Raw genomic sequence first — 25,287 nt, 5'->3', positions numbered from 1 at the left:
TGTGAGACATATCATGCAATATCTAACTCATCTTAAATGGCTGTGCCAAATACCCCTCTTATTCTTAAAATGTATGCTTCTTAAAATGTTGTTTTTCCTTGCTTTGAGGCGTTATTGTTTATGCTTTTTTGTTTGTATTGCTTCTCTGTGGATATTTACAACATTTTGGTAACTTTGCTTTTTGTAATTTAATTTTTAAAAATGTTTTTTAAAGGGGGTATTGGTTTGAGGAACACAGAACTCCTCCCCTTTTCTTGGCTAAAGGAAAGAGTCCGGGGAAATTGGTCTCCAGGAAGTGGGGAAGGATTGAGCTCTCCTCACTTCTGCACCCCATGTTTGCTTTTTATTTAATTAAGAGCCTATGTTCTGCAAAAGTATTTGAAACAGTAGCCATATTCATGCATTATATTGTATACACATAATGTGCATATAGGTCTCTGGACACATGTCCATGTTTTTGTGTGCATCACGGTACATGTCTTCATTTTAAAAGTGAGCCTGGGTACATCCCCCCCACCCCCAGCCATCAAATGCAAGTACAGAAAGGATGCATTAAACATAACATGTGAATAACTGCACATAACATGCAGATTGCTGTGTGCGTTTGCTGTACACAGACTGTCCGTGAGTCAGACATAATGTGGAAACAGGGCTAGTGAATCAACCAATCAACAGCAAAACAAAACCAGCAAAATAATTGTTATTGGCTGTCGGTAATTTAATATTAATTAAACATTATTTTATTTATTTATTTGATTTGATTTATATACCGCCCTTCCAAAATGGCTCAGGGCGGTTTACAATTAAAAACATTACATTAAGGAGAAACCTGAAAGCAGAAGATAATGTTGGCATCATCCACATTTAAGACTGCTGCAATTAGATTTCTTCTACAATGATTTCTTCTACTTCAGAATCATCCCAAAGGGTTTTAGCATGCCAGGGGTTGGTGCTGCCTTCAGTAGTGCAGGGAGAGCATTCCACAAGCAGGGCACCTTCTCTCCCCACTGATTTCACTGGGGGTTGGGGTGACACCTAAGGGCGGGCCTCTGATGCCTGGCCCCAGCCCTTTCTATGTAATTTGGGCAGTCTCCATATTTAAAGATGCAGTCACGTCCAGTTTGGCCTTTAGGCGCAAAGAAGCTGACTTGTGAGTAGGCTGCAAGTGTGTCATTTCAGTTGTCAACAGTGGATTCGTCACAGCCGCTCTGATCCAGCGACCACTAAAGCGTCAGACTTTATTGTATAAAAAGGAAAAAAAACAGTCAGATTCCTTCACCCTGTGCCCTCTCTTTAGCAGTGGCAGCATCGGAGAGATTTGGTGGGAAATGAGTTCTTTCAGAAGTGACATGCTGGAGGAAATGGGTTCACAGTTTCCTATGCAAATCCACTCCAGTTCCCTGACACTGGGGCCAAAGGAGCTCTTTAATCACAGAAGGACTTAAAAAGATTGATTCTCTTTGTTCGATCTAAGGTTATACAAGAATAATTATAGACTCCAGGACCTTCAGACCTGCATTCAACTAGGCTATGGATGAAGTTTTTGCGGGGGTTTTGGGCGGGGGTGGGGGTGGTGGAGTGTGCCTTGATTTTATAGAAAGCAAAGGAGAATGTTGAATAACTAGGGTATATGGTAATTTTGCAGACAAGACAGGAGTGGTTTATTTTGGTCACACAATGCTATAAATGCACACAATTCCTCAATACACACTTGCCAGTGTGAGCAGAAGCCACGTAACCTCCGCATTATCTGAAAAATAGGTTGCCCAAAGTTCCTTCTTATTTTGGCGTGTGCTTTCTGTGGCTTGATGTGCTCTGACATGTGCGTAGCCTTCATTTTGGCATGTTCTGCATCCAGAGCAGGTGGCAATTAATTACTTTTTGTTCCAAATGTCACATTCGTTAATATCATCTTCCCAACAGCTACCTTTGGGAATAACAGCCGCTAAGTCCAACCCCTTCATGCTTTTTTTCTTTTTCTTTCACTTTTTGGGTTCAGTCTTGGAGCTGTTTCGGATGTGACAGCTGCTGGAGTCATCGGCACCGGCACGCACAACACAGGCATCAGACACGGCATTTTGGCTACCCAGGTAAGGCCCAAATTGACCGTAGCCAGGGAGGCTACTCCTAGGCTCCTGCAGCACCACAGTGTGCAGAATGGGATCTCAGTAGCCCAGGAGCTGATGGTGCTCATTAGAATGCTGATCAGCTTTCCTTAAAGAGAGAGAGAGAGAGAGAGAGAGAGAGAGCGATCAAGTTACTAGGCCTCATGATTGCAAAGAAAAGCTTGGGATTGTGAGCATCATCTGCTGAGGGCCTGGCACAGCTATTGCTTTTCCTAGAGAAAACCAATCTGGCCATAGTTAAACACAGCATGGTTGCTTCCAGAACAATCTACTGTAATGCTTTGAACATGGGGCTGCCCTGGAAAAGTGTCCAGAAACTTCTGCTAGTGCAAAACGCAGCATTCTTGACCCATAACCAACGCCCGGCTTTTATGACAGATTGTATTAATATCGCACTATTTCTGTGGATTCCTGATTCATTTCCAGGCCCAGCTCAAAAGTGCAGGTTCTAAGCCCGAAACAGTTTGCAGGAGGCGGCCTCTATGCTTGTTGTAGTGACGGGAAGGCTTTGAGCGAGAGGGCGAGGCCTCACTGGAGCCACTGCCGGGAGGAGGGTGGGCCCTTCCTAGAAAGGAAAGCAAAAAGCCCCGGAAGTTCAGGCCCCGCCAGGGACCCACCCGGAGGGCTGGGCAGGGCTTTCTGGAGAGCAGGAGGCTTGGCTCTGCGAGGGCAGTCGGTCCCAGGAGGGCCCCGAGGCGGCAGCAGGCCGAGCCGTGGTGGCTGGGGGTCGGGGAAGGCCGCAGCCTGTGAGTAGCCAGGGCCAGGGCAGGTCGTTGCGTTGGGGACGCCATTTTTCTTTTCTGCACCGCTTGGAATCTGTGTTGCCTACGCTCAGGAAAACTCTCGCTGATCCTTGTTCTTTCCCTTTCAGTCTAGTATTTAAAGTCGTTCAGCTGTGCTGTTTTTCATTTGGGCCTGCCTTAGTCGCACGCCTCTGCAAGCCTGCTCAGCCCCTTTGGGGAGGGTTTTGTTTCACCATTTTACCCCCCCCCCCCAAAAAAAAAAACTTATACGGAGAGTGGGTTCCCCCACATCAAAAACAAAGTGGATGATGGCGGCAGCCCACTGTGAATCCCGTATCGTCAAGGATTCAACCCCAGTGAACTCCCCGCTCCTCTTCCCGGATTCATGACGCTTGTGGTGCACTGAGGAAGCTGGATGCCTGAAGGGCCAAACACCTCCTCTGCAAACCTGCACCTACGCTTCAGTCTTCTAGGGCAGAGCTGCTCAAACCTGGGTCCTCGGAAGTTGTTGGACTACAACCCCTGTCATCCCCAGCCCCAAATGACAAAGGTGGGCTGTAATCCAACAACTAGGGACCCAAAATTTGGAACCGTTGCCCTGGAGTAAAGGTAAAGTGTGCTGTTGAGTCAGTGTCGAGTCGATTTCGACTCCTGGCGCCCACAGAGCCCAGTGGTAGTCTTTGGTAGAATACAGGAGCAGATGACCATTGCCTCCTCCCGCTCAGTATGAGATGATGCCTTTCAGCATCTTCCTCTATCGCTGCTGTCCGATAGAGGTGTTCCCCATAGTCTGGGGAGCATACCAGCAGATTCGAACCGGCAACCTCTGGCTTGCTAGTTGAGTCATTTCCCGCTGCGCCATTAGGTGACAAGCCTGTTAAATGTTCCACCTTCAGTGAAAATATGCTGGATAGATACATGGGAGATGGCCTTCTCTGTGGTGGCACCCAGGCTTTGAACTTCCTCCAAGATTCAGCTGGACTGCTCTCTTCCTGTCTCTCGGCGTCAGATGAAAAGCTGGATTATGCTATAGGGAGGTTTTCTACCACTTGGTTGCTTGAATTAATGCGAATATTGTGCAGTTTCCGTCCCCGTCCACCCCCCCCCCACACACATTCTTATGAAACCTTTGTCTGTCACACATGCCAGTAAAGGTCGGGGGCCTTATTAAGTGGTAAGGCTCATTTCCCATCTTTTAAACAGGTCATCTATATTAGTAATGTGAGACAGGGTGGCACTGAGTGGGGAAGGCATTCCTCCAAGCCACAGAGTTTCATGGCTTGAGTAGTCTTTTAAGGAAGACTAAGGAAGACTTTTCTCCACAGTCTTCTGATTAGATCCCTGTTCTAAACAATTTTTATATGTTTTGGAATATTTTCAGTCATTGTGATGTATTATTTTAATGTTCATTTGAAATTTCGTGTCCTTGGAGGCCATTGTGGCAGGGGATGATGGGAGTTGTGGTCCAGCATCATCTGGGGGACCCACAGCCCCTGTCTTATCTGTGTGTCAAAATTCCAGCTCAGATTCTGTTTGGGGAGAGACTTGGTTGCGTCCCTAATGGTCGGAAGCAGTTTGAGTTAAAATATGGGCACCTCATTCCATGCAATCCTAAAATGCTAATATTTCATGATGATAAAAACTGTTGGTGCCTGAAAACAGATTTGTCAGATGTATCTTCTAAAAACTTTCCCAGAAAAGAAAACACCTCCTATAAGATCAGTGATGTGGCAAGAGGAAAGGAAGTAAACCAGATGGTAACTTGACAGGTACTGGGATCATTAGAAGACTTGCCTGAATTTATGGTGACAGGAAAGGCATAAAAATATCGGGCATTTTAAAATCCTTTGTCTGGCTCCAAGCGCTCACTGTGAATATTTGCTCAGTGTATGCAGAAGGAGCTGTCATATTCCACAACACCCGGCAGATTTCCCCAGCAGTGGAGAAAGGAGAGCTGATCAGCTACAAATTGCTGCAAACTCAGCGGAGGTCATTTGGGCACTCATTGCTTGTGTTCAAAAACAATGGAAAATGAGAGAGGGCTGCTAAGGCACATTTACTTGAGGGCAAGCTCCACTTAATGCTTGACTAACAAGCTGGTTCAAATCCCCGCTGGTGTGTTTCCCTATATTGGGCAGCAGCAATATAGGAAGATGCTGAAAGGCATCATCTCACACTGTGCGGGAGATGGCAATGGTAAACCCCTCCTGTATTCTAACAAGAAAACCAGAGGGCTCTGTGGTCTCCAGGAGTTGAAATCGACTTGATGGCACACTTTACCTTACCTTACCTTAAGCTCCACTGGGTACAACTGGACTTACTTATGAATAAAGATGCATAAGATTGTGCTGTAAGTGCCACAGTTGCATGCAAAAATGAAAATCAAAGCTGCAAAGATGAATATGGGGCATACAAATAGTTTATTATCATAGGAAGATAGGAAGCCGCCTTATACCGAGACAGACCCTTGGTCCATCTAAGTCAGTGTGGTCTCTGCTGACTGGCAGTGGCTCTCCCTAGATTACAGACAGGAGTCCCTACCTAAAGACGTGAGGGACCTTCTTCATGCAAGCATGCAGATACCACTGAGCGATGGCCTCATCCCCTAAGAGGAATATCTTGCAACCTATGTTCTTACGTGGGCTACGTTCACATGTAAGCCAGAAAGGGGACAGAGTAGAACCAGGAGTGCAGCAGATGGAAGCACGTGGCAGATGGTCATATGACAGTAAGGGAGACAGCACACGCCAACGCCAGGTAAGAGACTTGGCGAATAGGTGTCTATATACCAATGCCAGAAGCCTCCAAGCCAAGGTGGGTGAGCTGGAGTGCTTGGTTGCTAATGAAACCATAGATAGAGTGGGCATTGCGGAAACCTGGTGGAACTGTGAGAAGCAGCGGGACACGGTTATTCCTGGGCTCAAACTCTACAGAAAGGAAAGGGCAGGGCGAATTCGGAGTGGAGTAGCACTTTAATTCCCCCCCCCCGAAATTCAATTTTTATTGATTTTAACAATAGTAATATTGTCATTCATTACAAATAGACAAAGGTGGACTTCCCGCACACATCTCTTCGTGAATCATCAGCTATAAAGTTTACCCTTGCTATAATAATAATTCAGAACATAAATTTAAACCCTTACAAACACAGCTGATCTACCCAACCTGCAGTTTTTTACTAAATTTCAAACCCTGCTGTAAAGTCCATAGTAGGAAAATAGTTCTTTAGATACAACAGGAATGGTTTCCAATCTTCTTTGAAACATTCCAAATTTTGGTCTCTAATAAGTTTATAGTGTTGTAAGTTTTGCCATCTCCGCATATTCCAAAATTTTTATCAGCCAGTCTTCTTTTGAAGGCAGTTCATTACTCTTCCATTTCTGTGCAGATATAATTCTAGCTGCCGTAGAAGCGTACATAAAAAACGTTAAATTAGTTGTAGAAATTGAACCTTGTGTTATTCCCAGCAGGAAGGATTCTGGCTTCTTAGGAAATGTCATTTTAAATATTTTCTTTAACTCATTATATATCATATCCCAATAGGCCTTAGCCGTCCCACAGGTCCACCACATATGAAAAAAGGTGCCTTCAGAGTGTCCACACTTCCAACATTTGTTTGAAACATTTTTATACATTAATGCCAATTTTTTGGGTGTCAAGTACCATCTATAAATCATTTTATAATAATTTTCTTTTAAAGCATAGCATGCAGTAAATTTTAAATCAGTTCTCCATAACTTTTCCCAGGCTGCCATTTCTATATTACACCCCACATCTTGAGCCCACTTTATCATGGTCGTTTTAACCACTTCCTCTCTTGTCTCCTCCAGAAGTAACAGTTTATACATTTTAGAAACTAATTTTTCATCATTTTGACATCATTCCTTCTCAAAACTTGAAATCTGATCCTCAAATCCAACTTTAAAGTCTTTCTTACGGGTATATATCTCATTTAACTGATGATACTGAAACCAATCTCTGACCAAATTTTGTATTTCCATTAAACTTTTTAACTTACAATCCTTGTTTTGAAAATGTAACAAATCTCTATAAGTACCCCAGCACATTTGCATATTTACTTCTTTACGTGCTAAAGCTTCAATCGGAGATATCCATAACAGAGTTTTAGGTTCCAACCAATTTTTATAGTTTAACCACACCCTCATTAAACTCCTTCTTACATAGTGGTTCAAAAAGTCTTTATGTATTTTACTTTTTTCATACCACAGATACGCATGCCATCCAAACCTTCTGTCAAATCCTTCCAAGTCCAGAATTCTAGGGTTGAGTAGCACTTTACATTAAATAAGCGATAGGATCCAACAAGCTAGAAAACCTAGGAGGACCGGAGTCCCACACAGAATCAGTATGGGTGACAATACGAGGACTGAAAGGAAATGTGTTATTAGGATCGTGCTATTGCCCTCCGGATCAAAACGGAGAGCCTAGCCCGATTTTTGCCAATCGTAAGAACCACAGACCTTGCAGCCGAGCCCTAGAGCGGGTAACCCGCTCGAGAACCCCTGCCTTAAAACCAGGTTTGCGGAGCAAGCGCTCCGCAAACCTGGTTTTAATTATTGTGAGTAGCCACAGTGTGCCTTCACGCTGTGCCTACTCATGAGTAGACCCCCGGAGGGGAGGCGAAAAGCCTCCTCCCAGCTCCGGGGGTCTCCCCAGTATGCCCTGCGTGCTGGCACAGGGCATACTGGGGCTTCCGGGGGCCGCGTGCCCCCTGAGCTCCCCAGCTCCCACTGGCTCCATCTCGGAGCCAGCAATCATGTGGACGGCCGATCTGGCCACCCAGGGCTCCCTCCCCGCTCACGAGCGGGGAGAGCGGGTTTAGCCCGCTCTTCCCACTCACTGCCCCAAACCGGGTCTCACGGATCGTGAGACCCGGTCCCTGGTCTTGTGGTATCAAGCATGACTTGTCCCCTTAGCTAGGCAGGGTCCACCCTGGTTGCAGATTAATGGGAGACTAGAACTGTGAACACTTTATGATATTCCCCTCAGGGGATGGAGCCACTCTGGAAAGAGCATCTAGGTTCCAAATTCCCTCCCTGGCAGCTTCTCCAAGATAGGGCTGAGAGAGATTCCTGCCTGCAACCTTGGAGAAGCCGCTGTCAGTCTGTGAAGATAATACTGAACTAGATAGCCCAATGGTCTGACTCAGTATATGGCAGCTTCCTATGTTCCTATGTAGGTTTGATTTTGTGGTATGTGTTCCCTCCATGCCCAGCACTGAGTTATAATATGCTCTGCTATTGCTGCTATAACTGTCTGGTTTTGCTGGATATCCGATTGGATCTCAGACCAAATACCTTGGGTACCTGCCTTCCTTGAGTTGTCCTTTGTTTTGTGAGATAGTGTTGTGGCAGGAAATGGACCATGGAAGCTCTCCTGTATAATATTGCTAGGTGGTTCCTGTGATGAGTGCCATGTCTGGCCTTGAGAGACTAACATGTGCTTCACTCACTTCTCTGGTCTGCTCTGCAATCTGCATTGCAAGGTGTATTCAGTCAAAATGTGCCTGAAGTTCCTCTAGTTGAGCTTATGGCTATGCTTGCTGTTAGTAAGGGTGCTACGGTGGCAATTGTTACAATACCAGCAACGTAGGGAGTCATAATTGTGGGTGAGAGAGCAACTTGTGCCCGTGATGTTACTGCAGCTCAGGCACTGTGGCTGGCAGTGGATTCTGGGTCAGCGATTCATTTTTGGACTGTGTTTGAAATGTATGTTGTGTGTTGGGAGGGACAAATTCCCTTTTACTGTGTGCTGCTGAGGTGTTTTTCAAAGGCCACTGCCTTGTAAATTGCATTAATTGCAATGCAAAACAGGTGGTAGGGCATGATGGGTGCTACGTACCACCCAACCCACAAAAGACATGGGTAAGTGGGCAATTTTAAACACATTTTTAACCTTTCCCCCAATCCCCCATGGCCTCCTATGCGGGTTTTGGGGAAGGTTAAAATATGTTTAAAATCACTCACTTACCAATTCCTTTTGCACGGTGGGTGGTGGGATTTGAGGATCATTGTGCCCTGAGGATCATCATGCAACCTACTTTGGTGTCTGTAGGGGAAACCATGGGGAGCAATGGGGTATTTTGAGTTTCAACCATTGTTTGCTATGTCTGAAACACTCGAAACGTTTTGAGTTTGTCCCGTTGAAACAGGCAGTTCGACCGCTGTGTTTGACGAAACATTTCGACCATGTGTGTTTCGTTTTCAACTTGAACAAAACACAAAATCCATTTCGTGCACATCCCTAAGCATGATTTGTCCACACACAGGCTGATTCAATAGCAACCTAAGTAAACACATTCATGCAAATCCATTCAAGGGGGTAAAGCTGTTTTTAACATGTAATCAAGGTTATACTTTATGCTGGTTTATGACCATAATAAAGACTGAATGGAAGGTAAAGCTGTTGTTTTTTTTAATCCAAAGGAAGAAAGGGTGGATATATTGCCTTAACAACATACAGTTTCACCAATAGTATCAGTGAAATATCACCTGCTGTTAAACGGAACTTCCCTTTCAAAAGAAGGGAGGTTATGCATTCTGGGAGACGTAAACTTCAGAACAGACCTATGCAAATGAAAGGAAAGTGATGAATTGTCAGAAATGTAACATTCCGGGCAGAACTATACAAATCTATACTGAACTATACAGAACTATACTGAACTATACTGAACTATACTGTTGCAGAGGCGTATCTAGGGACAATAACGCCTAGGGCAAACACTGAAATCGCGCCCCCCCGTCCAAACATCTGACACCCATCTTTCAGATAACGTTACCATAATATCAGCTGAAAAATACAAGTCAAGCTCATTAATCTTTTAATATTTCAAAAACTGTTTAGCAGTGGACGTAGCCAGACCAAAAAATGCTGGAAAACTACAAATTTCAGTATGCTGGGACTCATGAAATACCCAAATACTATGTGGAGGTATACTTGGAAAACTAATGTCTAATTCTCGACTATGTATTGTAGCATCACTATTACATAAGTTTTAAAAATAAATGGAGAGTTTGACTTTTCCCAGATACTCTGAAAAGAATTAAAGGATATGCAGAGTAAACTGTGTCACTGCTTGGAATATATTCTAGTATCTCAGAAAGACAGTTAAAACGAGAGAAAGAGAGCAAGAAACTCCCAGTGGGCCTTAATACTAAGGATTTCACACTGATTCAAAGACAAACTCACCATTAATAGCTATATTATTAAGACATCACTTTTAACTCACTTATCACAAGAAGCAATGTAAGAGCAAATGAATACAATCCTAGCTCATAAGCTTCAGCTCAGTATTCACAAGCCCTAATTCTCTGTACATAGTGCCAAACTGAGTATGTGTACAGTGACTTATATTAATTTTTTTTAAAAAAACCAAACCTGTAGCCCCTTTGAGGGCTTCCTAAAGGCTGTGGGGTGGGTCTGCAAACATCCCCCTCCCCTCACTGGCCTCTAGGGCTTTGCAGGGACCATTTGAGCATGTGAGGTGGCCATTTTATATGGATAGAAAGATAGATAGATAGATGGATAGAGGCTGCTGAAAACAAAATGGCTGCCGTGCATGCTCAAATGGCCTCTGCAAGGCCTGGCGTGGCCTAGGACCTCAAAGAGGCCATTTGAGCATGCACAGTGGCCCTTTTATTTTCGGTGGCCATAATTTTAGAATTTAATATTTTTAATTTTTTAAAAAAGGCGTCCCCTTTAAGTGGCTCCCGGGGCATGTGCCCTGCCTGCCCCACTCTAGATACTCCCCTGCTCTGTTGGTCCTTTTGGATCTCTCCCTTGCATACTATTCACCATAGTATGCTTCTGGATCGTCTGAGGGGACTGGAGGTGGGAGGCACTGCCTTGCAGTGGTTCTGCTCCTACCTCACGGGCAGATTCCAGATGGTGTCTCTTGGAGACTGTTGTTCTTCAAAATCTGAACTTTCGCATGGTGTCCGTGGCTTATAGTTATGCTTGCTGTTAAGGAAGGGTGCTACTGTGGCAACTGTTACAACACCAGGAACGTAGGGAGTCATAATTGTGGGTAGAGAGCAACTTGTGCCCGTGATGTTATTGCAGCTGAGGCACTGTGGTTGGCAATGGATTCTGGGTCAGTGATTCATTTTTGGACTGTGTTTGAAATGTGTGTTCTGCGTTGGGAGGGACAGATTCCCTTTTACTGTGTGCTGCTGAGGTGTTTTTCAAGGCAGTGTTGCAAAATGCAAAGCAAAACTGGTGGTAGAGCATGATGGGCGCTACCTACCACCCAACCCACAACAGAAATGGGTAAGCAGGCGATCTTAAACAATTTTTTAACCTTTCCCCAAAATATTCTATGGGGGTTTGGGGGAGAAGTTAAAAAATGGTTTAAAATTGCCTGCTTATCCATTTCCTTTCTGGGTTGGGTACTAGGTGGCAACCATTTTGTCCTACCACCCAAGGCACTTTGGTGTCGCTAGGAGCTATCCATGGGGAGCAATGGGGTATTTCGTATTTCACCATGGTTCCCTATGGCAGAAAAAACAGGAAATATTTCAAGTTTGTTCCATTGACACAGTCAGCACGACCACCGTTTTTGATGAAAAGTTTCAGCCATTTGCGTTCCATTTGAGTTCAAACCAAAATGCAAAATCCATTTCGTGCACATCCCTAAGTATGACATGTCCCCACAAAGGCTGCTTCAATAGCAAACCAAGTAAACACATTCATGCAAACCCATTCAAAAGGGGTAAAGCTGTATTGTTTTTATCCAAAGGAAGAAAGGATGGATATATTGCCTTAACAACATATAATTTCACCAATAGTATCAGTGAAATATCAACTGCTGTTAAACGGAACTTTGTCAAAAGAAGGAAAGTGAAGCATTCTGGGAGACGTAACCTTCAGAACAGACGTATGCAAATGAAGGGGAAGTGATGCATTGTGGGAGACGTAACGTTCCGGGCAGATCTATGCAACTCAAGAAGAGATGCATTCTGGGAGATCTAACCTTTGACATAGAAATATGGAAATAATAGGGAAGTGATGCATTCTGGGAGAGGTAACCTGAGATGATTGGTTGTCCTGGTGCCATCAGGGAGCCACCTGAGGCGAAATGGGTGGCGATGTTGAATCTCTGGGTGTTAAAAACCCACAGCCCATGGCAAAGGGGTTTGGGTGGATAGAGTAACTGTAATCTACAAGGGTGCCGCCTAGATGCTCCTGGCCAAGAAAATTGTCCAGAACTCATCCCCAGCTGACTGCGGTCTCTGGCCTGGGAACCAGGGTGTTAAAACCCTAGGAAATAAACGCTGCTAGACCTAATGGTCAGGACTCCCAGACCTTAGGGTCGGGAGTCCTAGACCTGATGGTCGGGACGTTTGTCATGACGGGCTCATGAGGCTGCGGTCTTCTGGGCGGAAAGAGGCTTTGCCTCTTTCCGATATTTCTGGTAAAAAATAGATTTAGTTGGAACCTTCTAGCTGGCTAGTTGGATCGTAACCCATTCACTCACACTCCTATCATTACGCCCGGGATGGGTAATGAGGTTTTAGGAGTGAATAATAGTTAAATATATATATATATTTAGTAAAAAATAATTAAAACAGAGTAAACTATAAAATATCAATATTTTGACAGTTAGCTGTTCCTTGGGGCAGGGTCCTGTCTTTGTGCTGCTGCTGCTGTAGAAAGCACCATGTGCACTGACAATGCTATAGAAGGTCTAGAGAGCTTGTCTGGAGAGCCTTGCATGGTTTAGGACCCCACCCCACCCCCAGATGGGCCGTCTTCTCCCACCTTGGCCATTTTGTGCTGACCTGGAAGGACTTTTGTGTGGCAGGATGGGATATGCAGGGATGACAGGAATAAATAAATGCCCATACACATGTGTGCCCATCCCCCGGTTCCCAGCCTTTGGGTACACTGTTTGGGGGCAGTATTGAGGAAGGGGCTCTGCAGATGAAGCGGGGGGGGGGGGGAGTCTGGAGCCAGGCTCCTAAGAAGAGTCCTCCTAGATTAGGCCCAAGGTCTTTGCAGCCCAACATCCTCTTTCCTTAAGGGACTCTCAGGCAAGAGATAAATAAAGGCATGGCCTCTCTCCTGCCGTTGCTCCCCTGCAACTGGGATTCGGAGGCATCCTGCCTCTGAGCCTGCGGCAGCCATCAGGACTAGTAGCCATTGATGGAGCTGTGGGTAGGCCATTGATCAGCTGAGGCTCGATTCTCTACAGTTGGGGTCAGCGGGCCAAGGAGCCGGTCTGTCTCTGCCTCCGTGCTGTCCTCAGGTGCACCCTTTTGCTTTCTCCAGACTAGTGAATGGCCGCCGTTCACTCCCACGAGGAAGCGACTTCCTTGTTTTTTACTTCCTGCCCTACCAGTTTACATTCACTCCTCTGAGGAAAGCTGAAGTGAATTGTAGTGGGCTCTAGTTCTGCCTGCCACACTTGATGCAGGATAGCCTGTGCCTCCAAGGCAGGGAACGCAGAGGAGGAGGGTGCCCTGTGTCTCTCTGCATGCAACATCCAGGGGATGAGGGGACTGGTAAAAAGGGAGCTGAACGGGGAAAGTCAGGAGGGTCAAATCACTCCAGAAAGGCTGGGACTTAATTAAAACCATAATAATAGAAGCTCAGTTGGAATGTACAGGACTGTCTCAAACCTTCTGTGGTTGGGCAAGGTGATTGAGATGGTGGTGGCCTCCCGGCTTCATTTGGTCTTGGATTATCTAGACACATTTCAAAGTGTATTTCAGGTGGGCTATGGGGTGGAGACTGCTACAGGACTGTCTCAAACCTTCCAAGGTTGAGCAATGTGATTTGCAGGGTGGTGGCCTCCTAGCTCCAGACGGTCTTGGAGGAAACTGATTATCTAGATCCATTTCCAACTGTCTTTCTGGGACACTATGGGGTGTAGACTGCCTTGGTTGACCTGATGGATGATCTCTCACTGATAGAGGGAGTGTGACTCTGTTGCAGAGGCGTATCTAGGGACAATAGCGCCTAGGGCAAACACTGAAATCGCGCCCCCCCATCCAAACATCTGACACCCATCTTTCAAATAACCTTACCATAATATCAGCTGAAAAATACAAGTCAAGCTCATTAATCTTTTAATATTTCAAAAACTGTTTAGCAGTGGACGTAGCCAGACCAAAAAATGCTGGAAAACTACAAATTTCAGTATGCTGGGACTCATGAAATACCCAAATACTATGTGGAGGTATACTTGGAAAACTAATGTCTAATTCTCGACTATGTATTGTAGCATCACTATTACATAAGTTTTAAAAATAAATGGAGAGTTTGACTTTTCCCAGATACTCTGAAAAGAATTAAAGGATATGCAGAGTAAACTGTGTCACTGCTTGGAATATATTCTAGTATCTCAGAAAGACAGTTAAAACGAGAGAAAGAGAGCAAGAAACTCCCAGTGGGCCTTAATACTAAGGATTTCACACTGATTCAAAGACAAACTCACCATTAATAGCTATATTATTAAGACATCACTTTTAACTCACTTATCACAAGAAGCAATGTAAGAGCAAATGAATACAATCCTAGCTCATAAGCTTCAGCTCAGTATTCACAAGCCCTAATTCTCTGTACATAGTGCCAAACTGAGTATGTGTACAGTGACTTATATTATATTAAATTAAAAAAAACCAAACCTGTAGCCCCTTTGAGGGCTTCCTAAAGGCTGTGGGGTGGGTCTGCAAACGTCCCCCTCCCCTCACTGGTCTCTAGGGCTTTGCAGAGACCATTTGAGCATGTGCGGTGGCCATTTTATATGGATAGATAGATAGATAGATAGATAGAGGCTGCTGAAAACAAAATGGCTGCCGTGCATGCTCAAATGGCCTCTGCAAGGCCTGGCGTGGCCTAGGACCTCAAAGAGGCCATTTGAGCATGCACAGTGGCCATTTTATTTTTGGTGGCCATAATTTTTGAATTTTAATTTTAAAAAATGGCGTCCCCTTTAACTGGCGCCCGGGGCATGTGCCCTTCCTGCCCCACTCTAGATACTCCCCTGCTCTGTTGGTCCTTTTGGATCTCTCCCTTGCATACTATTCACCATAGTATGCTTCTGGATCGTCTGAGGGGACTGGAGGTGGGAGGCACTGCCTTGCAGTGGTTCTGCTCCTACCTCACGGGCAGATTCCAGATGGTGTCTCTTGGAGACTGTTGTTCTTCAAAATCTGAACTTTCGCATGGTGTCCGTGGCTTATAGTTATGCTTGCTGTTAAGGAAGGGTGCTACTGTGGCAACTGTTACAACACCAGGAACGTAGGGAGTCATAATTGTGGGTAGAGAGCAACTTGTGCCCGTGATGTTATTGCAGCTGAGGCACTGTGGTTGGCAATGGATTCTGGGTCAGTGATTCATTTTTGGACTGTGTTTGAAATGTGTGTTCTGCGTTGGGAGGGACAGATTCCCTTTTACTGTGTGCTGCTGAGGTGTTTTTCAAGGCAGTGTTGCAAAATGCAAAGCAAAACTGGTGGTAGAGCATGATGGGCGCTACCTACCACCCAACCCACAACAGAAATGGGTAAGCAGGCGATCTTAAACAATTTTTTAACCTTTCCCCAAAATATTCTATGGGGGTTTGGGGGAGAAGTTAAAAAATGGTTTAAAATTGCCTGCTTACCCATTTCCTTTCTGGGTTGGGTACTAGGTGGCAACCATTTTGTCCTACCACCCAAGGCACTTTGGTGTCGCTAGGAGCTATCCATGGGGAGCAATGGGGTATTTCGTATTTCATCATGGTTCTCTCTGGCAGAAAAAACAGGAAATATTTCAAGTTTGTTCCATTGACACAGTCAGCACGACCACCGTTTTTGATGAAAAGTTTCAGCCATTTGCGTTCCATTTGAGTTCAAACCAAAATGCAAAATCCATTTCGTGCACATCCCTAAGTATGACATGTCCCCACAAAGGCTGCTTCAATAGCAAACCAAGTAAACACATTCATGCAAACCCATTCAAAAGGGGTAAAGCTGTATTGTTTTTATCCAAAGGAAGAAAGGATGGATATATTGCCTTAACAACACACAATTTCACCAATAGTATCAGTGAAATATCAACTGCTGTTAAACGGAATTTTTCAAAAGAAGGAAAGTGAAGCATTCTGGGAGACGTAACCTTCAGAACAGACGTATGCAAATGAAGGGGAAGTGATGCATTGTGGGAGACGTAACGTTCCGGGCAGATCTATGCAACTCAAGAAGAGATGCATTCTGGGAGAGCTAACCTTTGACATAGAAATATGGAAATAATAGGGAAGTGATGCATTCTGGGGGAGGTAACTTGAGATGATTGGTGGTCCCTGTGTCATCAGGGAGCCACCTGGGGGAAATGGGTGGCGATGTTGAATCTCCGGGCATTAGAAAACCGCAGCCCATGGCAAAGGGGTTTGGGTGGCTAGAGTAACTGTAATCTACAAGGGTGCCGCTTAGATGCCCCTGGCCAGGAAAATTGTCCAGAACTCATCCCCAGCTGACTGCGGTCTCTGGCCTGGGAACCAGGGTGTTAAAACCCTAGGAAATAAACGCTGCTAGACCTAATGGTCAGGACTCCCAGACCTTAGGGTCGGGAGTCCTAGACCTGATGGTCGGGACGTTTGTCATGACGGGCTCATGAGGCTGCGGTCTTCTGGGCGGAAAGAGGCTTTGCCTCTTTCCGATATTTCTGGTCAAAAATAGATCTAATTGGAACCTTCTAGCTGGCTAGTTGGATCGTAACCCATTCACTCACACTCCTATCATTACGCCCGGGATGGGTAATGAGGTTTTAGGAGTGAATAATAGTAAAAAAAATTATTTTAATTAGTAAAAAATAATTAAAACAGAGTAAACTATAAAATATCAATATTTCAATAGTCCACTGCTCCTTGGGGCAGGGTCCTGTCTTTGTGCTGCTGCTGCTGTAGAAAGCACCATGTGCACTGACAATGCTCTAGAAGGTCTAGAGCTGGCTAGTTGGATCCTAACCCATTCACTCACACTCCTATCATTACGCCCAGGATGGGTAATGAGGTTTTAGGAGTGAATAATAGTAAAAAAAAAAATAATAATTAGTAAAAAATAATTAAAACAGAGTAAACTATAAAATATCAATATTTTGACAGTTAGCTGTTCCTTGGGGCAGGGTCCTGTCTTTGTGCTGCTGCTGCTGTAGAAAGCACCATGTGCACTGACAATGCTATAGAAGGTCTAGAGAGCTTGTCTGGAGAGCCTTGCATGGTTTAGGACCCCACCCCACCCCCAGATGGGCCGTCTTCTCCCACCTTGGCCATTTTGTGCTGACCTGGAAGGACTTTTGTGTGGCAGGATGGGATATGCAGGGATGACAGGAATAAATAAATGCCCATACACATGTGTGCCCATCCCCCGGTTCCCAGCCTTTGGTCACACTGTTTGGGGGCAGTATTGAGGAAGGGGCTCTGCAGGTGAAGTGGGAGGGAGTCTGGAGCCAGGCTCCTAGGAAGAGCTCTGCTGGATCAGGCCCAAGGTCTTTCCAGCCCAACATCCTCTTTCCTTAAGGGACTCTCAGGCAAGAGATAAATAAAGGCATGGCCTCTCTCCTGCCGTTGCTCCCCTGCAGCTGGGATTCGGAGGCATCCTGCCTCTGAGCCTGCGGCAGCCATCAGGACTAGTAGCCATTGATGGAGCTGTGGGTAGGCCATTGATCAGCTGAGGCTCGATTCTCTACAGTTGGGGTCAGCGGGCCAAGGAGCCGGTCTGTCTCTGCCTCCGTGCTGTCCTCAGGTGCACCCTTTTGCTTTCTCCAGACTAGTGAATGGCCGCCGTTCACTCCCACGAGGAAGCGACTTCCTTGTTTTTTACTTCCTGCCCTACCAGTTTACATTCACTCCTCTGAGGAAAGCTGAAGTGAATTGTAGTGGGCTCTAGTTCTGCCTGCCACACTTGATGCAGGATAGCCTGTGCCTCCAAGGCAGGGAACGCAGAGGAGGAGGGTGCCCTGTGTCTCTCTGCATGCAACATCCAGGGGATGAGGGGACTGGTAAAAAGGGAGCTGAACGGGGAAAGTCAGGAGGGTCAAATCACTCCAGAAAGGCTGGGACTTAATTAAAACCATAATAATAGAAGCTCAGTTGGAATGTACAGGACTGTCTCAAACCTTCTGTGGTTGGGCAAGGTGATTGAGATGGTGGTGGCCTCCCGGCTTCATTTGGTCTTGGATTATCTAGACACATTTCAAAGTGTATTTCAGGTGGGCTATGGGGTGGAGACTGCTACAGGACTGTCTCAAACCTTCCAAGGTTGAGCAATGTGATTTGCAGGGTGGTGGCCTCTTAGCTCCAGACGGTCTTGGAGGAAACTGATTATCTAGATCCATTTCCAACTGTCTTTCTGGGACACTATGGGGTGTAGACTGCCTTGGTTGACCTGATGGATGATCTCTCACTGATAGAGGGAGTGTGACTCTGTTGCAGAGGCGTATCTAGGGACAATAGCGCCTAGGGCAAACACTGAAATCGCGCCCCGCCTGTCCAAACATCTGACACCCATCTTTCAGATAACCTTACCATAATATCAGCTGAAAAATACAAGTCAAGCTCATTAATCTTTTAATATTTCAAAAACTGTTTAGCAGTGTACGTAGCCAGACCGGTAAAAAAATCTGGTAAAAAAATAGATTTAGTTGGACCTAACCTATTCACTCACACTCCTATCATTACACCCGGGATGGGAAATGAGGTTTTAGGAGTGAATAATAATAAAATATTTTTTTAATTAGTAAAAAATAATTAAAACAGAGTAAACTATACAATATCAATATTTTAACAGTTAGCTGCTCCTTTTGGCTGGGCCCTGTCTTTGTGATGCTGCTACTGCTGTAGAAAGCACCATGTGCACTGGCAATGCTATGTAAAGTCTAGAGCACTTGTCTGCAGAGCCTTGCATGGTTTAAGAACCCCCTAAATGAAGAGAATGGAAAGGAAGATAAATTTTGGCAAAAGAAATTCTAGGAGACATAAGGGATTCAAAGAGAGGGGTTGCGGACTATATTGCTAGAAAAGTCAAGGGGAATAACAGAAACTTCTTTAAATATATCTGAAGCAGAAAACCTGCAGGGAGGTGGTTTGTCCTTTAGAGGCTGAGCGAGTTAGAAGGATAATTAAGGAAGATAAGGAGATTGCTGATAAGCTAAATGAGTTCTTTGCATCTGTCTTCAATGCAGAGGATACTAACCATATACCCACTCTGGAACTGAGCTTCTCAGGCTTGGAGGCTGAAGTACTGGACCAATTTGACGTTATGTGGGAAGATGTTCTAAACTGTTTTGAAAAGCTAAAAATTAACAAATTTCCAGGGCCAGATGGCATCCACCCAATAGTTCTGAAGGAATTCAAATGTGAAATTGCTGATCTCCTAGCAAAAATAAGTAACTTTCCCCTGCAATTTGGCTCTGTACCTGAGGACTGGAAAGTAGCAAATGTAACTCTGATTTTCAAAAAAGGATCCAGAGGCTATATGAGAAATTACAGCCCGGTTAGCTTAACTTCTATGCTGGGTAAATGGATGGAAGGCATACTTTAGGACAAAATTGTTAAACATATAGAAGAACAGGTCTTTCTGTTGGAGAACCAGCATGGCTTCTGCAGGGGCAAGTTTTGCCTCACTAAACCTTTGGATTTGTTTGAGAATGTCAACACGCATAGTATATTTGAACTTCCAAGAAGAGAGACAGGTTCATGTGTGGATTTGTAACTGTTTGAACGACAGGAAACAGAGGGTAGGAATAAATGGACAGTTTTCACATTGAAGAGAAGTAGAAGTGGGGTCACCCAAGGATCTGTTCTGGGACCAGTTCTCTTTAATTTGTTCATAAATGATCTAGATGTTGGGGTAAGCAACAAAGTGGTCAAATTTGCAGATGACATCAAACTATTTAGGGTAGTGCAATCCAAAACAGATTGTGAGCATGATATCTCCAAACTGGGTGAGTGGGTGACAAAATGGCAGATGCCTTTCAATGTAAGCAAGTGTAAAGTGATGCATATTGGGGCAACTCCCTCCTGCCAACTTCACATATAAACTGATGAGGTCTGACCTGTCAGTGACTGACCAATAGAGAGATTTTGGGGTCATGGCAAATTCCATGCCTAGGGATCATTAGGAAGGGGATTGAAAATAAAAATGATAATATTATAATGCTTTTATACATATCTATGGTTTGGCCAGATTTGGAGTACTACGTACAGTTCTGGTCACCATATCTCATGTAGATGTTAAAAAGCATTGGTGATGGAATGGAGCCCTGGGGAAATAGCCCCATATAATAGCTCCCACTTTGAAGAGTCACCAAGCACCATCATCTGAAATCTACCCGAGACATAGGAGCAGAACCACTGTAAAACAGTGCCTCCTATCCCCATATCCCTCAGGCGATCCAGAAGGATACCATGGTCGATGTTATTGAAAGCCTCTGAGAGACCCAAAAGAACTAGCAGAGTCACACTCCCTCTGTCAATTCCCTGGCGAAGGTCATCTCTCAGGCCAACCAAGACCGTCCCAAGTCAACCCCATAGCCCGCTCTAAATGGGTCTAAATAATCAGTTTCCTCCAAGATTGCTAATCAGCCAACACCTTCTCAATTATCTTACCCAACCATGGGAGGTTGAAGACTGGCCTATAATTATCCATCACCAGGGGGTCCAAAGTAGATTTCTTAAGAGGGGGTCTGACCACTGCCTCCTTCAGATAAGATGGCATCCTGTCCTCCCTCAGTGAGGTATTAGTGATATCAACCAGGCAACTTCAGCAACCTCCCTGCAAGCCAAAATTGGCCGTTTTGGGCAAGGATCCAAAGAACAGTTGGTAGGCTGTACCACTCCAAGCAGCTTGTCCACATCCTCAGGAATCACGAACTAAACTGATCCAATCTAATCTTGCAAGAGGGATTGCCAGACACTCCTCTAACTGGACCTGCAAAAATATTGGAGTCCAGATCAGTCCAAATACGAGAGATTTTATTCTTAAAGAACTCATTGAATGTGTCTCAGAGAGACTTTGTTTCCGGGAGCAAATTTGAAACAGAAGGGGTTTCAGTTAACCTCCCCACCAGTTTTGCCTAAAATGTTGAGTATACATAAATTGGGGAGGAGAGCTGATCTTGTGAGAGCAAGCATGAATTGTCCCCTTTGCTAAGCAAGGCCTGCCTTGGTTTGCATTTTGATGGGAGACAGCATCTAGTCCAGCATCCTGTTTCACACAGTGACCTAGCATCTGAGAAGTCAACGGCAAGAGCTGAGGGCATGCCCTCTCTCCTGCTGTTGTTCCCCTGCCACTGGTATTCAGAGGCATCTTGCCTCTGAGGCTGGAGGTGGCCTATAGCCAGCGGACTAGTAGCCATTGATAGACGTGTCCCCCATGAATTTGTCTAAGCCTCCTTTAAAGCCATCTAAGTTAGTGGCAGAGAATCCTGTGGCAGAGAATTCCGTCGATTAATTATGCACTGTGTGAAAAAGTACTTCCTTTTGTCAGTCCTAAATTTTCTGGCCATCAGTTTCATGGGATGACCGCTGGTTCAAGAAATGTTTCTCTCTGTCCACTTTCTCTAAAGGTAAAGTGTGCTGTTGAGTCGGTATCGACTTCTGGCGACCACAGAGCCCTGTGGTTGTCTTTAGTAGAATGCAGGAGGGGTTTCCCATTGCCATCTCCTGCGCAGGATGAGATGATGCCTTTCAGCATCTTCCTATATCGCTGCTGTCTGATATAGGTGTTTCCCATAGTCTGGGCAACATCCCAGCGGGGATTCAAACTGGCAACCTTCTGCGTGTTAGTTGAGCATTTCTCTGCTGCGCCACTTAAGGTGACCCACTCTCTCTACTCCATGCATAATTGTACACATCTCTATTCCCCACTGAACTGAATAGGAGCTACACAAGAGCACTACCAGTGTGGGTTCATTCCAGTGGGGCTTGCACAGGAGAATGTCCCTCTTCATCATGCCCTAAAGTGTTGTGAATCTATTGTGTTTGTCAGCTGGTTGTACTATATTGGGAGCCAATTAGCTATGCACTGCTAATGACAACGGGCCATCGTCTTCCTTATGGCATTTGCTGCTGCTGCTTGTCATCGCTGAGTGTCGGACTGAAGGGATTTGCAGGACCTCTTCTTGGGGAAGGAGCCTTTCTCCTTGGATGCACAAGGCAGAGCAGGTGGGCTCTGCTGTGGTGCACGAGGCGATGTTGGTGGCCCAGAGCTGCTCTCTCTTTGTATTATCACACCTGCCCCGACACACACCTTAAAGGCTTGTTCCTGGCTTCAATTTCTGAAAACAGAGGGGTGCTGCGTCCAGCCCTGACAAAAACGCATGCTCTCACTCACTGGACACCCTCTGCTCTCTTATTTTGGGTCTATGAAGTCTGCCTGCAGCAGGGGGTTGGATGGGTCACTGCCCAGATGTTGTTGGACTACAACTCCCATGATTCCCAGCCACACAGGTCTTTGGAGCCTGAGTCTGGGGATGATAGGAGTTGTAGTCCAACTTCATCTGGGGACCAAGGTTGGAAACCCGTGGTCAGAAGACTTCCAAAGACCTGGCCAACTCCGAAATGCTTTGATTCTGTGTTTACACAGTGGAGAACCAAAGATACTTCGTCCATGTTCAGACGCTCCTGTTATTCTCTGACTCTTAAGGTTATGGCTCAGGGCAGCTCATTGTTGAGAACGTGTAAGAAGAATGCTTCTAGATCAGACCAAAGGTCCATCTAGAAGCACTCCTCTTCTGTGGACAGAACTGTAAGCTGCCGTGAGCCATAAGAAACCTCTGTGTTTAGAGGCAGTCTACCTCTGAATACCAGATGCTGGCGCGGGGGGGGGGGCACAGCAGTAAGGGAATCTTGCCCCCATGCCCAGCTTGTGAACTCCACAGAGTCATCCTGTTTCCCACAGTGGCCAACGGGATCCTGTGGCTCCTTCGCACCTGGCACTCCAAGGTGGACTGCTTCTGCACATGGATGTTCCATACCACCATATAGCCATGGACAGGCCTCTCTTCCTCCTCCATGAGTCACAGCTGTGCACCTGAACTGCCGCCTCTACTAAGCAGAGTTCACCTTGGTTTGCATATGGAGGGGTGACCAAATGTGAATACTGTAAGGTACTATATTAGGAGTTGGGGCCATAGCTCAGTGGTCAGAGCATCTGCTTCGCATGCAGAAGACCCCTGGCTCACTCCCTGGCAGTAGCATCTCCAGGTAAGGCTGGGAAAGACTCCTGCCTGAAACCATAGGGAGCCGCTGCCAGTCAGTGTAGAGAACACTGAGCTAGCTAGACCAATGGTCTGACTCTGTAAAAGGCAGCTTCCCTGTGTCCTATGATTTTGTCCAGTCCCCATTTAAAGCCATCTAAACTAGAGACTGTTGCCCCATCTTGTGACAGCAAACTACTCTATGTGTAATAGTGTGTTGTGCAAAGGAGGACTTGCCATCAGCTGTCCTGAATCTCTTGTCCATCACTTTCACGGGATGGCCTTGGATTCTAGGCAGAGAGGAGGCTTCGGGGGGGGGGGAGGCTTTTGGAGAGGAGGCTTCTGGGGGGAGGCCTCCTCTCTGCCTGTTTTCTCCACACCATGCACAATGAAGTCACAGATGCCAGTTCCAAAGCAGAGCCTTCCTTGGCTTTGGGGTTGAGCAGTCAGCTTTTGTGTCTGGATGCTGGCTCAGCTTAATGCCTGCCTGGCCCTAATTCTTACATGGCACTTTCTGGGCTCTTTCATTTGTTCTCTGAAAAAGAGGGGAGGAGGAATGATGGATGAGGAAACGCTAAACATTTCCCCTCCAGGCGATTCTTCTCTCCAGCACATCCTTGCAGAGCGCAATGGGAGAGGCCAAGGCCTGGGCGGCTGTGGGCTCCCCTGTTCATGCGAATGGAGCTTTTGTTCCCGGAGGGGAGTTCTCCCTGCACACAGGCCATTGCCATCTTCCCCAGCAGGCCTTGCTCTGGAAGATTTATGGTGCACTGAGTGCTTCCTCTGTTGCCTTGAGGGCTGAAAGACAGCCAGGCGTCTCCTACCTTTAACGTACTCCTTTTGGCTCCTTGCCGGCATCTCTGATGATGGTCTAAGTGTGAGGAAGGTCCCAGGTTCAATCGCCAGCTTCCCTGGTTTTAAAAGATCCCAGGTAGCAGGCCTGGAAAAGAGGTTTTTTCCTGCCCAGGACTCTGAAGAGAGAGCCGCTGCCAGCCAGGAGAGACAATCCTGGGCTGGGTGGGTCTATTTCTAACTTATTTCCTCCATTCACAGCCCCACTTTCGTTCTAAAAATGCCAAACCAGATTACAGTAAAACTGGCTTTACTGTTTTTAATTGTTTTCAAAACAATGTAAAATACATCCACAAAAACAATTAAAGTCCATCAAACAGCACAGAAGGAATGCAAATCAATGTAGAATCAGCTCAGCCCAATATTAAAATCCTTCTGAAAGAGGAAGGTCTTTAGGATCCACTTTAAAGCAGAAAGAGGCTATTGAAGTCTCCCAAGCCAGTTAGGGTAGGGGTTCTTAAACTTGGGTCCCCACCCCCAGATATTGTTGGGACTACAACTCCCATCATCCCATCATATTTAGCAACAATGGCCAAAGATGATGGGAGTTGTAGTCCAACAACATCTGGGGGCTCATGTTTGACCCAAGTTTGAGAACTCCTGTCTAAAGGTCTGGCCTTCCTGTGTAGGATGAATTGCAGTAGTCTGGTCTAGATGTAATCAAAGCACCCATCAAGTGGAACTCCCTGCCATGTGCCTGTATTTCAGCAGAAGCGGAAGATGCTGCCATTTCTGCAGGTGTTTTCTGAACTCTGTTGATTATCTGATTTTATGCTTTGTGTGTGTGTGTGCTTCTTTGCATCTGTGCTTCTGATTTTTCCTGCTGATTTCTGCTCTTATTGATGGCTTGTAAGTGGTATATTGTAAGCTACTTTGCATGTTTTTTTCAAGGAGAAAAGTGGGGTGCATGTATTTAAATAGATAAGTGCATGGGTAACTGTGGCCAAGGTCTCTCTTTGCAGAGAGGGTTGCAGGTGGCAAAGCAGTGAAATCCAGGAAAGGGCACACCTTGCCATGGCAGGTAGCTGGTCATCCGAGAGCAGGATCACCAGTGTCCCTGCTGCATATCTGATCCTGATTAAGACAGGTTGAACATCTCCATATAGAACAGGAGGCTTTCTCACTAACAGCACACTGGTCTTGGCTGGTCTTCCAGCTTCATTGGGAGAAGAGCTGGTCTTGTGGTAGCAAGCATGAATTGGCCCCCTTTGCTAAGCAGGGTCCACCCTGGCTTGCATTTGAATGGGTGACTCCATGTGAGCACTTTAAGAAATTCTCCTTAGGGGATGGGGCCCACAGCACCTGCCTGCATGCATGTAGAAGGTTCCAGGTTCCCTCCCTGGCAGCAACTCCAGATAGGGCTGCAA

At 45.8% G+C, this 25,287-nt stretch overlaps 1 protein-coding gene across 4 annotated transcripts in view; it reads left to right on the top strand.

The window, feature by feature from the left end:
• LOC128324670 (L-gulonolactone oxidase) overlaps positions 1-25,287 on the top strand; it is a 96,875-nt gene that overhangs the window by 10,227 nt on the left and 61,361 nt on the right. For 2 of the 4 annotated variants that reach the window (XM_053249483.1, XM_053249490.1), the window contains one exon: positions 2,000-2,090. In XM_053249483.1, coding sequence (XP_053105458.1) covers positions 2,000-2,090 — 91 coding nt within the window. Of the gene's footprint in view, positions 1-1,037; positions 1,151-1,999; positions 2,091-5,261; positions 5,627-25,287 lie in introns of those variants that run through there. The other 2 variants (XM_053249497.1, XM_053249506.1) reach the window with 2 other exon arrangements.

This window comes from Hemicordylus capensis, chromosome 1 (assembly GCF_027244095.1).
Source record: "Hemicordylus capensis ecotype Gifberg chromosome 1, rHemCap1.1.pri, whole genome shotgun sequence".
Taxonomy (NCBI): domain Eukaryota; kingdom Metazoa; phylum Chordata; class Lepidosauria; order Squamata; family Cordylidae; genus Hemicordylus; species Hemicordylus capensis.
Note: the sequence above shows the minus strand (reverse complement) of the source record. Positions and strands in the feature narration are given on the sequence as shown.